At 38.4% G+C, this 16,031-nt stretch overlaps 2 protein-coding genes across 2 annotated transcripts; both read right to left on the reverse strand.

Moving 5' to 3' along the window:
• Positions 1 to 271: 271 nt before the first annotated feature.
• Positions 272 to 3,130, reverse strand: LOC108272224 (zinc finger protein 239). Its single transcript, XM_017480521.3, has 2 exons — positions 2,957 to 3,130; positions 272 to 2,362 (listed from the first exon to the last, which is right to left on the reverse strand). The coding sequence occupies exon 2, from the start codon at positions 2,318 to 2,320 to the stop codon at positions 1,385 to 1,387; it is 936 nt and encodes a 311-aa protein (XP_017336010.1). The 5' UTR covers positions 2,321 to 2,362; positions 2,957 to 3,130; the 3' UTR covers positions 272 to 1,384.
• Positions 3,131 to 6,943: 3,813 nt separating this feature from the next.
• LOC108272219 (zinc finger protein 239) lies at positions 6,944 to 14,595 on the reverse strand. The gene is made up of 2 exons (XM_053683618.1): positions 14,429 to 14,595; positions 6,944 to 9,082 (listed from the first exon to the last, which is right to left on the reverse strand). Exon 2 carries the CDS (start codon positions 9,035 to 9,037, stop codon positions 7,934 to 7,936), a length of 1,104 nt encoding a protein of 367 aa, XP_053539593.1. The 5' UTR covers positions 9,038 to 9,082; positions 14,429 to 14,595; the 3' UTR covers positions 6,944 to 7,933.
• Positions 14,596 to 16,031: the final 1,436 nt, after the last annotated feature.

Raw genomic sequence — 16,031 nt, forward strand, 5'->3', positions numbered from 1 at the left:
TATTTTGTTACAGTAGCACATTAGAATACATTGTCAGCAAAACTAAGTTTAACTGTCCCAAATTTTGGGATTGATGTCCAAATATACCTCACTTCACCCTATATACAGTCAGGTTTATAAATATATGGACAAGTTATTGTTATTTTAGCTGTCTACCACAGTATACTGGAGTTGAAATTAAATAATGAATATGTGCTCAAAAATCAGACTTTTATTTGGATTTCCATCCAAATTATGAAGGTTGTAAGAATTACAGTACTTTTTATATTCAATTCAATTCAATTCAATTTTATTTGTATAGCGCTTTTTACAATAGACATTGTCTCAAAGCAGCTTTACAGAAATATCAACACGGTATACAGATATTAAAGGTGTGAATGAGTAAATGAGCACCAATTAGTCTAGGACTGGTCATCCCAGCAAATTCATCCCAAGAGCAGACCGTCTGATGCAAAAACAAGTCTCCAAGAACCCCAAAATTTCCATCACAGGATCTGCTGGTAAATCTTGAAAATGTTGCTTTTCAGGAGAAGTACCTCATACCAACTGTGAAGCAGTATGCATTCATTGATTCAACTATGAATTCTGCATCATATCAAAGAGTGCTTGAATATAATATGAAGCCATCTGTCCAAAAGTCCTAAGCACACGAGCAAATCCACCAAGGAATGGCTCAAAAAGAAGAAATGGAGGGTTATGGAATGGCCTAGTCAAAGCCAAGATGTGAACCCCATTCAAATGTTGTGAGAGGTTTTGAAACTGGCAGTAAATTCTCAAACATCTTGCAGCTGAAAAAATATTGTATGGAAGAGTGGTCAAAACTTCCAGCAAGGTGCACAATTATGCAAAACACCTAAAAGAAGTTATTTCTGCTAAAGGGGGCAATATAAGCTTCAGAGGCCAAGGGTGTACTTACTTTTTCCACAGAAGAATATCACATCTATTCTTTTGAATAAATGATTGAAAAAGCGAATTTTTCTCATGGTTATGTTCAAATATATCAACTTTTTAATAGATACTGTTTCAAAGATGATCAAATGTTTGCTTGTCCAAATATGCCAAAAACACCAACAATTTGCATGGGGTGTGCTTATTCTTTCCACATGACTGTAATTGCATGTCTGGTCAAATCCTGACTTCTTAATTAACAAAGTGTACCATTTATTTTAGTTCATGGTTGTCCAACGTTTTAACAATTATTCAGCAATTCTGTCTTAGAATTCCAAAATTTATGAACAGATAAAATCTTTATGATAACTTTATATCTAATGATGATGCGATAAACACTTTCTAAAAAGAATTGCAGCATGTCCTCATTCTCAGGTATGTCAATGTGCTTGTGTCGCTGAAAATTTCTGTTTGTCCTAAAACTCCTCCCACATTGTTAGCAGTGATACGGTTTCTCTCCTGTGTGAACACGCTGGTGTTGTTTGAGATTACTCCTCTGTGTAAACTTCTTTCCACACTGAGAACACTGATACGGTTTCTCTCCTGTGTGAATGCGCTGATGTCTTAGGAGATGACTCTGGCAAGTAAAACTCTTCCCACATTGTGAACAGTAATACGGTTTCTCTCCTGTGTGAACGCGTTGGTGTAATTGTAGACTGTCATCTCGAGTAAAACTCTTTCCACACTGTAAGCAGTGATATGGTTTATCTCCTGTGTGAATGCGCTGATGTTTATGAAGAGAACCCCACTGTGTAAAACTCTTCCCACAGTGTGAGCAGTAATATGGCTTCTCTCCTGTGTGAACGCGTTGGTGTAATTGTAGACTGTCCTCACGATTAAAACTCTTTCCACACTGTAAGCAGTGATACGGTTTATCTCCTGTGTGAATGCGCTGATGTTTATGGAGAGAACTCAATTGTATAAAACTCTTCCCACACTGTGAGCACTGATATGGCTTTTCTCCTGTGTGAATTCTCTGGTGCTTTATGAGAATACCACTTTCAATAAACCTCTTCTTGCACTTCAAACACTGATACGGTTTCTCTCCCGTGTGAATGAGCTGGTGTCGCTGGAGATGACTCTGGCTGGTAAAACGTTTCCCACACTGTGAGCAGTTATATGGTTTATTTTCCGTGTGAATCCGCTGGTGTTGTTTGAGATAACTCTTCTTACTGAAACTCTTCCCACACAATGAGCAGTGGTGAATTTCTTGTTTAATTGGTTTGGGAGAGGTGTTCATGTGGGAAAAATCAGATGAGCTTTGGTGATGATTGGAGCTCTCTGAGGGTTCGACATCCTCACATTTAATTTCATCTGATTTCATCCCAGTTGGATCTCTTGATATTCTTGTGGAGGTAAACTTACACTGCATATGCAAGACAGCAGAACACCTGCAACAGGACAGCAGTCATGCCTGGATCAGGAAAAAGACAAAGATGTCAGTGGTTCAATATTTTCAAAAAGTAAATCACATTGCTTTAATTTTAAGTTGAATTTACGAGTTAAATAAGAACTTTTATGTCTGGAACTCAACGAATTCAACAGCCAGTCGTCAATTATTCCTTACTTATTTCTGGAAAATCTAAATTGTCTGTCATTTTGTTTGTTGTTCGCTCAGTGTGCTGTGGTGAACAGCAGGCTAACTTTCAGTTAACTCGGCGAAGTGAGCTGGAACTGTAAAGTGGTCAAGACCTGATTGGATCTACTTCAGCTGTGCATTTACTGAAAAATAAATTGCACGCCTCAGAACGTCTGTCAGCCAATCAGAATCGAGAATTCAACAGCGCTGCGGTATAAAACAGTAAACACCACAGATATTTCCGGTCCGTTTAATCACCGTTCTAAATTAATGCGCTGCCTATAAACAACTGTAAACGGGATAATCCAGAGGTAGGTGTGCGTTACATGTTTTGAATGCACTCGGGGACTTCTTTACCTCCTCGTCGTGTAACGCGCTCCTATACGTGGATTATCGCTTACTAAACCAGCCTTACTTTAATGAATTTACCTCGGTCTTTACAGCAGAACGCAGTTAACCTCCTCAAATACACCCACAACGGATCAGATGGAACTGTGGAGGTAAAACCCTGTCAGAAATATTTGAATGTAAAGATGATTAGTAGAGTCGGAGAGCTCAGATCATCAATCAGCAAAACTGCCGCATGTCTTCTTCTATTTCTGTGAATGTGTGGCAGAACGCGACCTAGACGCTCACAGCAACACCTACTGGAGCATTGTATTAGCGCTCCTAATCACCATAACAACAGAAGGCTGTTTTGCTAATATATCCCCAGATAGCAAGCAGGTACCAGTCCACTGGATCATATTAGTCGGTCGGAACCACTTCTGGTTCACACGCAGACCAAATTAACGCTGACTACTGAATAAACTAGCAATCAATTAATTAATGTATAAATTAAATGTCCTTATCTAGTTTAATCTCAAGAGATTTTCATCCAGTAACTTTAGGTTCTCATCGTGTATCGAATATGCAAATATTTTTAATGCAATAACAGAGAGCAGAAAATCTACCATATTTTCCAAATTCATAACCAAGAATTCACTAGGAAAAAATTTAGTAATAATCACAATAGAAATATTCTAATATTTTGAGATACTGGATTTTTGATTTCCGTGAGCTGTAAGCCGTAATCATCAAGATTAAAACAACAACAAGGCTTGAAATATTTCACTTTATGTGTAATGAATCTAGAATACATGAAATTTCCACTTTTTGAATGAAATTATGGGGAAAAACCCCCTAACTTTTCTACTATATTCAAATTTTTTTAGATGTACCTATATATGATTTGAACTAAGTTGTATATTTATACAGTATATGTTGTTACAGTAGTACATTATAATACACTGACAGCAAAAAAAATAATCAAGTCTGATCTCCCAACAGTACACTCTCGGTACATAAAATACATCTGGAAAAGGGTCTTAAAAATGTCCTCAGACTCCAGTGGCCGGCTGTGGATCAGGTGGTAGAGCGGGATGTCCACCAATTGTAGGGTTGACAGTTCGATTCCCGGCCCACATGACTTCACATGCCTTGGGCAAGACACTGAATGCCATGTTGCTCCTGATGGCAAGTTAGCCCCTTGCATGGCAGCTCTGCGACTGTGTGCGTGTGAATGGGTGAATGAGAGACAGTGTAAAGCACTTTGGATAAAAGCATGATATAAGTGCAGATCATTTACCCTCCCACCCAGCACACGTCATACAGCATCTGGCCGTAAACGTATAAGGTGCTGTATACATACTGCACCTTTCCTTCTGCCATCAAAAAACTCAATGCACAACTGCTCACATCTCCAGTCACTACTGCTGCCATATTTATATATATATATATATAATAGGGCTGCACGATTATGGCCAAAATGGTAATCCCAATTATTTTGATCAATATTGAGATCTCGATTATTTATCACAATTATTAACTGATTTTAGTGAAAACATATTTTTATTGTACTTTCACATTTAATAAGTTTTCTCATGCAATATAACACACAAATAGGCATGAGAAAACTTGAGCTGGTCAATTATGACAGAATTTAGGAACATAGTATGAGCCATGACAAATTAATTTACCTTCTGATAAACTAAATGTAATATTTTCAGTTAATTTTACAGACTGTATGCAAAAAACAACTGTTAACCTGTTCCACCTTGTAAACAAATACAATAAACATCAATGTTCAGTGTTTGAAGTCTGCTCCTCTTAAATATATTTAAAGCTACACTATTAGACATTTTGCACTTTCATAGTTCTGGGCTGGAGTCAGTTATCGAACCACTCTGTGTATATTGTGTATATGTCTGAATAATCTCATATAGAATGTGATTGGGTGAGTTCATTTACTCGTCAGATGCAAAGCACTTTAATTTAATGGTGTTCATTACTGGTGCTCCGATCAGGATTTTTACAGCCAAAACCAATCCAGATACCAATCTTTTTTTGTTTAAACTTTAATCAGGAGGTCTGTCATAAACAGTTAAATGTAAGCTCTCTGCTCATGGTCACTGTTAATTGAGTTAAAATAATAGCAATGAGAAATACTGTTGGTTAATTGATAAATAAACAAGCATAAAATATTTATTTTTAAATATCTTAAACAATAGAGAGTCCTAATTTAAAATAGATTAACACAAGCATGATCCAAATTATGAAAAAGGCTAATAGCTTTCTAAGGAAATAGCGAACTAAGCTTAATGTCAAATTGATATTAAATGCAACAAATAGTAATTAAACATTATTTAATTTCTAATTTTATTCATATTTAATGAAGTTATTATAATAACTATTTTTATATTAAATGATTTATTTACAACTAAGCACATTTTCTGTCTTTACATTTTAGTAGTTTTATTTTTGTTTGTTTATCAGTTTTAGATTGGCTCCCAATCTAGTGTCCATGTCTGCTGATAATATTGTGTTTTGGTGGGGATTAAATAAAAACATGGAAACTGGTGTTGACTTTTCTAGTGATATCTGGCAACCGTAAGTTTAAATGAAGTGAATTAGAGTTAGTGAAGGAGAGCTACAGTGTACTGTATTCTTATACACCGAACAGTTGCTACTCTTGATTATGATTGGTGAGGAATTTTTTAATAAAGAAGTTTTAATTAAACCCACCTTGTAGCGCTAGCATTATTATTAATTTACTCCGCCTGACGCCACTGTGTCTACACGAGCAGGTGAAAGTTCAGGTCATTTTGCGGGATCGATAAAAGATGGTGGTTTGTGAGATCAGGAAGTTGAAGCAGATGTTCAGAGTTACTTGTCATCATAATGGCTTCTCTGCAGTATTTACACACTTGTTCGGTTGACTGAGGAGATGAAAAACAGTGTGAAAGTAACTGCTGTGCGGTGTAGATGTATTTTGGACTTCCTGTAGTTTTTATTCCGATTGTATTATACAACTCCGAACAGTTCACTCGCACCGGTGCGAATAAATATTTATTTACAGTCGCACAAAATACTTTTCAGTTGCAAATATGAGTGAAATGGTCGCACAGTAGAGCCCTGAGTTTATCTGCAAAGTTTTTTCCCGTTCGGCATGATGAGGTTTAATGGCCCCGACAACCTCTGTAGTGCCATTTAGCATCGTGCTAATTTCATGATTTCCCCGCACACAAGTGCTGGAGCTCGAAGCGAAGCTGGCAGCTCGAGTACTAAAATGCTAATGCCGTTTCAGGTTTTGGCACTACAAAATGACGTCATCCCTGCGCCGCTCTAGGGTGATTGGCTGTAAGTGTAGGAAGCGCTACGTGTGTGTGTGTGTGTGTGTGTGTGTGTGTGTGTGTGTGTGTGTATATATATATATATATATATATATATATATATATATATATATATATATATATATATATATATATATATATATATATATATATATATACACACACACAGTTGCAAAAAAATTATTTAAAAAAGGCTGAGTGTATTGCTCTATTTTTCCACCTAGTGCAATAAGAAAGCCTACTACTATTTTTAACCTGAATTACTTAAACGAGGGAATTTTAATTTAGAACACAAATTGTAATTACATTTTGTTATTTTTAAACATACTCATCTCTGTTCCACAAAATGTTCCTCTGTGTTATTCAGAGATGACTGCAATCCAAACAGTGGGGTGCTACACCCTGTTGGGGTACAGGTGAGTGGTGAGATGGAAAATACAAAAGAATTTATTTATAAGACTGCATCAGACCTGCCCACCTTCCTTAGAGTATGGTGGAAAGTACTTAGACGTAACACCACCAAGCTGCCACTGTTGGTCCTTTACCCTTTCTGTTCCAGGGGTACCGTATCATGTCTAACCCAAATGTCCTAACAAGCTGGTATATCTGATGAAGCTTTAGTAATCTTTACTCTTTAGTCAGCTCACCAGATGCCAAAGAGAAGTATTATTTTCAAAAGATAGATGGAACGGTGTTTGTTATTTTGAAGTATTATTCAATTTATTCCACATGTTCCTTCAATGTATTCCACTTTTCATATATACATGATAAATACTGTTCTTCCTGGACCTGATTTGTTGAATTTGGCAAAATCCTGGAAATACCTTTTAATTTTTTAAATTAAAAATTGTTTAATATTAAGGAAATGATCAGTAAATCTGTATCCTGTGTTTATATGTTTCTGTAAAGCTGCTTTGAGACTAATGGGCATTGTAAAAAGCACTATACAAATAAAATTTATTTGAATTGAATCTTGTTGCTAACACATACAGTCATGTGAAAAAATAAGTAAACTCAATGGAAATTGTTTTTAAAAAATCATATTTGGAAAAGCAAACATTTGATCCACTTTGAAATAATGCCTATTAATAAGGTTGATTATCAAATGACACATGAAATTGCCATTTTGTAGTCAAAATTTCCAATTTTAAATGAACAAAAAACAGTTCAGTCACATGGAAAAAGTAAATATTCAAATCCATAAAATTAGAATCAGGTGTTAAAGATTGGGTGCCTGTGGTCAGAACCTGCTTAGGGAGTGTAGGTGGAACCGGTCTTATTTATACCCCTCTCATATCCAGTGTCTGGTGTTCCCTTTGGTGTGTGGTGTGTCATCATGCCAAGATCTAAAATGCTCTGTAAGGTCTTCAGAAAAAAAGTTGTGGATGCCTTAAGAGTATGGCAAGGGATTTAAAAAGATCACCAAATTATTTACAGTTACATTTATTGATTTAGCAGACGCTTTTATCCAAAGTGACTTAGAAATGAGGAAATACAAGCAAAGCGATATATCAAGCAGAGAACAATACAAGTAGTGCTACCATACAAAATATATAACTGAGTTCTATAGAAGCAAAGTGTACAGAGTAGAGTTGTAAGAGCCAAAAATTTTATTAAAGATTAAAAAACCCAAAAAACTTTCTCAAAATAACTGCAGCATGTCCTCATTCTCAGGTGTGTCAATGTGCTTGTGTTGCTGAAAATTTCTGCTCGTACTAAAACTCCTCCCACATTGTTAGCAGTGATACGGTTTATTTCCTGTGTGAATGCGCTGGTGTTGTTTGAGATTACTCCTCTGTGTGAAACTCTTCCCACATTGTGAGCACTGATACGGTTTCTCTCCTGTGTGAACGCGCAGGTGTTGTTGGAGAATACCCCTTTGTGTAAAACTCTTCCCGCACTGTGAGCAGTGATACGGCTTCTCTCCTGTGTGAATTCTCTGGTGTGTTATGAGATTACCACTATCAATAAACCTCTTTCCACACTGAGAACAGTGATACGGTTTCTCTCCTGTGTGAATGCGCTGATGTCTTAGGAGATGACTATGGCAAGTAAAACTCTTCCCACATTGTGAACAGTAATACGGTTTCTCTCCTGTGTGAACGCGTTGGTGTAATTGGAGACTGTCATCTCGAGTGAAACTCTTTCCACACTGTAGGCAGTGATATGGTTTATCTCCTGTGTGAATGCGCTGATGTTTATGGAGAGAACCCCACTGTGTAAAACTCTTCCCACAGTGTGAACAGTAATATGGCTTCTCTCCATTGTGAATGCGTTTGTGTAATTGGAGATTGTCCTCTCGATTAAAACTCTTCCCACACTGTGAACAGTTATACGGCTTCTCTCCTGTGTGAATGCGCTGATGTTTATGGAGAGAACTCAACTGTGTAAAACTCTTCCCACACTCTAAACAGCGATACGGCTTCTCTCCGGTGTGAATGCGCTGATGTCGCTGGAGATGACTCTGGCTAGTAAAACTCTTCTGACATTGTAAGCAGTGATACGGTTCCTCTCCTCTGTGAATGCGCTGGTGTCGCTGGAGAGAATTCAATTGTGTAAAACTTTTCCCACACTGTGAGCAGTTATATGGTTTATTTTCTGTGTGAATCCGCTGGTGTTGTTTGAGATAACTCTTTTTACTGAAACTCTTCCCACACAATGAGCAGTGGTGAATTTCTTGTTTAATTGGTTTGGGAGAGGTGTTCATGTGGGAAATATCAGATGAGCTTTGGTGATGATTGGAGCTCTCTGAGGGTTCGACATCCTCACATTTAATTTCATCTGATTTCATCCCAGTTGGATCTCTTGCTATTCTTGTGGAGGTAAACTTACACTGCATATGCAACACAGCAGGAGAACACCTGCAACAGGACAGCAGTCATGCCTGGATCAGGAAAAAAAGACAAAGATGTCAGTGGCTCAATATTTTCAAAAAGTAAATCACATTATTTAATTTTCTAAGATGAATTTAAGCTCCATAACAGCATTCCTGTCTGGAATCTGACTTGTGCATTAAGGAGGGGATTTTGGCATGACATCAGCTAATAATGTTATGTTAAAAGGAATCTTGCTCCAATAACATATACAACTTGAAAAATACATGTGGATTTCATTCTTAAGTCAAAAGCTCAGCCAAATGAATAAATGTTAATTTCTGCTTAACCCACAACCTCCAGAGAATTCCTCCTAGGTATAGATAGCTACAGCTTTGGATCATTCACTGTGCTGTCATAGGACCATTGTAGTGTGCGATGCAGGACTAGATGCCCCAGAAAGATGAACTTTCATAAACTGCTACTGAGTTAATGCTGTAGTCTACCTAAACCAATTTAAGGCCTATATTGAGTCCTACTTAAAACTTATAGATACTATTGTGTTGTGTGGTTCAAGTCACAGAGATCGCACTTTTTACATTTACATTTATGGCATTTCGCAGACGGCCTTATCCAGAGCGACTTACAGAAGTGCTTTGAAGTCTCTATCAATAAATACATCCCAATACTGGTTCACTAGGTCACAGACTAAGAGTACGATCAGTCTTAAAACTCTGTTGGGAGGTAATATAGTATGAAAAACACACAGACAACACAATTTTATTTTAATTAATTTTTTTAATGAGAAGTGCTAATTTAAGTACTTTAGGAAGAAGTAGGTCTTTAGACGTGGTTTGAAGACCACCAATGACTCAGCTATTCAGATATCTATGGGAATGTTCATTCCACCACCTAGGTGCCAGAACAGAGAAGTGTCTTGATGCAGGTCTTCCTTGTACCCTAAGAGATGGTGGCACCAGTCTAGCAGTGCTAGAGGTTCGGAGGGAGTGTGGTGGAGTGCGGGGTGTGATAAGTGATTTGAGGTAAGTGGGTGCTGGTCCATTTTTGGCTTTGTAGGCAAGCATCAGTGTTTTAAATCTGATGCCGGCAGCTACAGGAAGCCAGTGGAGGGAGTGTAGCAATGGGGTGGTCTGAGAGAATTTAGGAAGGTTGAAAACAAGTTGAACAGCTGCATTCTGTATCAGTTGCAGAGGTTTAATGACACTCAGACGCATACCTGCCAGGAGTGAGCTGCAGTAGTCCAGTCTCAAAATGACAACAGACTGAACCAGCACCTGAGTGGCCTGTATGGATAGAAATGGACGAATCCTTCTGATGTTATAAAAGAAAAATTGACATGAGTGTGTCAGCTCAGCAATGTGAGAGGAAAAGGACACTTGATTGTCCATGGTTACCCCAAGGTTGCATGCAGTAACCAAAGGTGGGATCAGAGAGTTGTCCAGGGAGATCACAAGATCCTGACATGGTGATGAATCACCTGGGATGAACAGCAGTTCAGTTTCTGCTGATGAACTGCCATCCATGATGAGATGTCTGCCAGACATGCTGAGATCAGAGCAGAAACAAGAGGACCTGAGGGAGAGAAGGAGAGGGTGAGTTGAGTGTCATCTGCATAGCACTGGTATGAGAACCCATGTGAGGATATGACCTCACCAAGAGATCAAGTATAGAGGAAGAATAGAAGAGGATCATGAACTGAGCCTTGTGGGACACCAGTGGAGAGTCTGCGGGGCACAGATATGGATCCCCTCGATGTCACCTGGTATGAATGGCCTTCCATTTTGTAAGCAAACCACTGCCATGCTGCACCACGAATTCCAAGGCTCATGAGGGTGGACAAGAGAGTCTTGTGGTTGACTGTGTCAAACACTGCTGAAAGGTCAAGGAGGATGAGGACTGATGACAGTTTGGCTGATCTAGCAGCATGTAGCTTGTAGACAATCAAAAGGGCAGTCTCTGTGGAATGTGTCACTTTGAAGTCAGACTGGTTAGGATCTTGGAGGTTGTTCTGCGAGAGGTAAAGAGACAGTTGATTGTAGCCAGTGCGTTTGAGAATTTTAGAAAGAAAAGAGAGAAGTGATACTGGTCGGTAGTTGCCAATGTCAGAGGGATCCAGAGTGGATTTCTTCAGAATGGCAATAACCCTTGCTCTCTTGATAGTACTTGACCAGATGATATGGAGCCATTAATGATAGTCGTGATGAAGGGGAGGAGGTAAATGGTTTGCACTTATATATATATATATATATATATATATATATATATATATATATATATATATATATATATATCGCTTTTTCACCTTAGGAGTTAAAAACACATACTCGCACACTAGCAGGCACTGGCGTGCCATCAGGAGCACCTTGGGGTTCAGTGTCTTGCCCAAGGATGCTTCGGCATGTTGAGACATGTGGGCCGGAATTAAACTGCCAACTCTACGATTAGTGGACAACCCACTCTACCCGAGGTCTTCTGAGATGGTGTGAAGCATTGTGGAAGGGACTGAATCCAATGGGCAGATGGTAGGATTGCAGGTCAAGATGACCTGCAGGATCTCTTCTTCATTCTGATGTTTGATGTGAACATTAACTGAAGTGCATAACCTGTATCTGCATGATTTTATACATTGTGCTGCTGCCAAATAATTAGCTGATTAGATAACTACATAAATGATTATGTATTAAATTATTATGTTCCTAATAAAGTATACAGTGAGTATACATAATTTGTTACCATATATACCAACATGAAAACTAGAGAGCTGTCTATGGGAGAAAAGCAAGCCATGCCTTGAGAAAAGAGGGAAAATTAATTAGAGCCATTGCAGAAGCACTGGGCATAGCCAATACAACAATTTGGAATGTCCTGAAAAAGAAAGAAACTACCGGTGTACTAACAACCAGATATCGAACAGGTCAGCCAAGGAAAACAGCAACAGCTGATGACAGAAACATTGTGAGAGCTGTGAAGAAAAATCCAAAAACAACAGTCAGTCACATCACGACTTACACACAAGGCCATACCACAAGATGCCAACCACTCATCAGCAGTAAGAATCAGAAAGCCAGATTAGAATTTGCAAAGAAATACAGAGATGATCAACAAAATTTCTGGAATCAAAATTAACCTCTACCAAAGGCCAAAGAAAGGTTCTGCTCATTGGTGCCATTGCTACTGAAGAAGACGTGTGAGGCGAACGTGCTAACCACATATAAGTGTGTATATGCTGCTGCGAACTGCATCTCTGCAATCAGTATATAGATGGGTTTATATACACCAAGCACTATACATAGCCTACAATTAAGTTGTAATCATTGCCTTATAATTCACTGGATGACTGCACTTCTGTTCAGTGTGGACACAACTTGTATTACTCATAGGGCTATATGCATATTGTTCTAGGCCTATTAAAAATGTCTCATAGGCAATAATAATAATAGGCAATAATTTTATTTATTAATTCTTTAAACTTTGTTTACACCTCACAAAATGTAAATTGTTGCTTGCATGCACAGCTCGCGCTACAGCCTGGCAGAGGGCATATAAACTGAGGTTTGTGTCCAGCGCGCGCATAACGGTCGTCCCTGCAGAGAGGATCTCCACACAGCTGCGAGTTTTCCTGAGGTAAATACTTTCTACTTTACACATTTTTAACACATTTCTTTCATAAGTTACTTTTAAAACGTAAACCATTACCAATATGAATTAAATATAGCTAATATATGAAGAAAGTAAATAATAAAATCGAATTATAGGCTCTGGCTAACAGGACAGTCTGAGGGAACTGTTCGTTTTCCTCAAAAACCTCCGCTTACATATTAAACCCATTAAATTCTCATATAACTGACTGACTTCTCCAGTAGATTTACACAATCTAGTATTTACACCAACAATGTTTTCCGTCTTTTATACTTCCAGTTATGTTGTATTTTACTCCTCAATTAAATCAACACCGTTAAATGTGTGTGACGTCATTAGAAGCAGCGCGTTTATCTCTCTTTATCTCTCTCTGTCTGTCTCTGTCTCACGCTCTTTCTATGTCTATGTCTCTCTCTCTCTACTCTGTCTCTCGTATATAAAACTTACGCTAGTGTATACACCAGGGAAAAACGCAGGGGGAATTCAAGTAAAATTATTAATTAGTAAAATTAGTAAAATTAATTCAAGAATGAAAACGAATTCCTTATTATGTCTTCTTATTTCATATTAATTCATTTGTACATGTTATTGTATATATTGTTTATATTCTCCTCTATTATTTCAGTGTTGCTTGTCATCTGATTGTGTAAGTGATCAATCTAGTAGTCATCCTATAGATCTGTGATTTATCGTGTTCATACCATATAATCATTATTCAATAATCACTGATGATAAATGATGTTTCTTCTTTTTCTCTTTTGCCTGCGTCAACAGGAGACAACTTCACCCCAAAGACTCTTTTCAGAGTCACAGCACTGAGCATCTTCAGCTTTCTAAGTATACGTTTTGACTTCTAATCAGATGCATTATATGATTAACATCTTGTTACACATAACATTTTATTATTTCGACAATAATATAACTGCCTACATTTCTGCCTACTTGGCGTCCATTTATTATCTTGTGATTGTTTAATAGTCTCATGTGGGATTATAAACCACTGCATAACATGACAGTCAGTGGTTTAACAGTATGGAGGCCAGCCAAGACCAACTGGGATGTTTTGTTCATGATTCTTGTTGCCGATGTTTTTAAGATCTCTGCTGTTATTTCGTCTTATGAATTAAGTTATCTTTAAAAAAAATAAAAATAAAATAAAATAGTTGTATCACAAATTATATATATATATATATATATATATATATATATATATATATATATATATATATATATATATATATATGTGTGTGTGTGTGTGTGTGTGTATAGGATGTAACTGATAGTGACAGTGAATAGAAAATATACTGATGTACATGGACTCAAGTCACTTATTTGGAATTTATTAAATTCAATAACATTCATGTAAAATATTCAAAATAAAGTTACAGTAAGTTACAGGCAATAGTACTACCTGTAAATTACCTCAAAAATACAATAAAATGTCTAACAGTGTGCATGTATGGTGAACTTACAACATTTTCGTGTCAATCGTGTTCATTTTGACCAAGAACTATGCACTGCAAACAGAGTATGTGTGAATGAAATGAAGTTCATTTATTCATTTACACATTTTGGCTGATGCTTTTATCCAAAGTGAGTTACAGGTAAGCAATAAATGAGCAGTTCAGGGTTAAGGGTCTTGCTCAAGAGAACTAGAGAGTGTGTAAACACCACTATTTTATAGGCTGTGTAGTGCACTAGCACAGGAAATAGAAATCCATTTAGTATACAGCCACTGTTAGCCGAATTGAACTTACCTCGATCTTTACAGCAGAACGCAGTTAACCCAGTTCAGATGGAACTGTGGAGGTAAAACCCTGTCAGAAATATTTGAATGTATAGATGATTAGTAGAGTCGGAGAGCTCAGATCATCAATCAGCAAAACTGCCGCACGTCTTCTTCTATTTCTGTGAAAGTGTGGCGGCACGAGACCTAGACGCTCACAGCGACACCTACTGGAGCATTGTATTAGCGCTCATGAACCATCTTCTATACTGCTTATCCTTCAGGGTCACGGGGAACCTGGAACCTATCCCAGGGAGCATGGGGTACAAGGCGGAGTACACCCTAGACATGGTGCAAATCCATCGTAGGACACAATCTCACACACACACACACACACCCATTCATACACTACGGACACTTTGGATATGCCAATCAGCCTACCATGCATGTCTTTGGACTGGGGGAGGAAACGGGAGTACACGGAGGAAACCCCCGCAGCACATGCAAACTCCGCACACACTGGTGCCAATCCTGGAGGTGTGAGGTGAACGTGCTAACCACTAAGCCACCGTGCACCCCACTCATAAACCATCCATCCATCCATCCATCTTCTAACGCTTACTCCTTCTTCAGGGTTGGGGGGAACCTGGAGCCTATCCCAGGGAGCATCGGGCACAAGGCGGGGTACACCCTGGACAGGGTGCCAGTCCATCACAGGGCACAATCACATACACATTCACACACCCATTCATACACTACGGGCACTTTAGACACATCAATTAGCCTACCATGCATGTCTTTGGACTGGGGGAGGAAACCGGAGTACCTGGAGGAAACCCCCGCAGCATGGGGAGAACATGCAAACTCCGCACACACATGGCCCCGGCAGGAATCGAAGCCCGGACCCTGTGAGGCGAACGTGCTAACCACTAAGCCACCGTGCGCCCCACTCATAAACCAGTTAAGGGGAAAAAAATCACCCAGGTGAGACACCTGCGTGAAGTTGGCCCCCCCACCAACGCAAAAGGTCAGCAAAACAGTCTCAATCTCATAGATGGTGAGTGAGCAGTCTGATTAGCAATTTTATTTTTTAGAAGCAAACAGATGTCATTGTGATTATATGTTTCAAGCGTGGAATACCAGTCTCCAGAGCATATGTTTTAGCTGAAACAAATGAAGCAACTCCACTAGTGGTCCTCCATTTACTTTGCTTGTTTGGAAAAAGACCTTTCGTTTTTTATTTTGGTGCATGGTTGGTATCTGCCTAACAAAAAAAGGATTAAAATACATACGCTTGTAGGTTCAATAACCCTATAGCCAATGAAGGCACTTCTTTATAAGATGGTTATACAAGTAGCAATCAGTGCATTTCAGTATGCTCAGCACCAAACACATCCCTAGGTCATATCATTTTTATTCCAGAGTACATGTTAATACCTTCTTGTCAAGCTTCCTAGCAGTCTGCTAATTCACTCTTTCAAACCACACATGTCCGTATCTTTTCATAAACCTTCCACGGACTTCATGCCACGCATTCGTTCTGGTTCAATCCCACACGGCTTAATTGATTGAGTCACTCTTTACTAAGTCCAAAATAAACAATACCTTGAAAAATATTATTCATCTTGAGAGGT

Source organism: Ictalurus punctatus, chromosome 11, assembly GCF_001660625.3.
Source record: "Ictalurus punctatus breed USDA103 chromosome 11, Coco_2.0, whole genome shotgun sequence".
Taxonomy (NCBI): domain Eukaryota; kingdom Metazoa; phylum Chordata; class Actinopteri; order Siluriformes; family Ictaluridae; genus Ictalurus; species Ictalurus punctatus.

Coding starts and splice junctions, on each gene's coding strand:
- LOC108272224 (XM_017480521.3), bottom strand. CDS start 2,320: ATGCAGTGTAAGTTTACCTCCACAAGAATATCAAGAGATCCAACTGGG.
- LOC108272219 (XM_053683618.1), bottom strand. CDS start 9,037: ATGCAGTGTAAGTTTACCTCCACAAGAATAGCAAGAGATCCAACTGGG.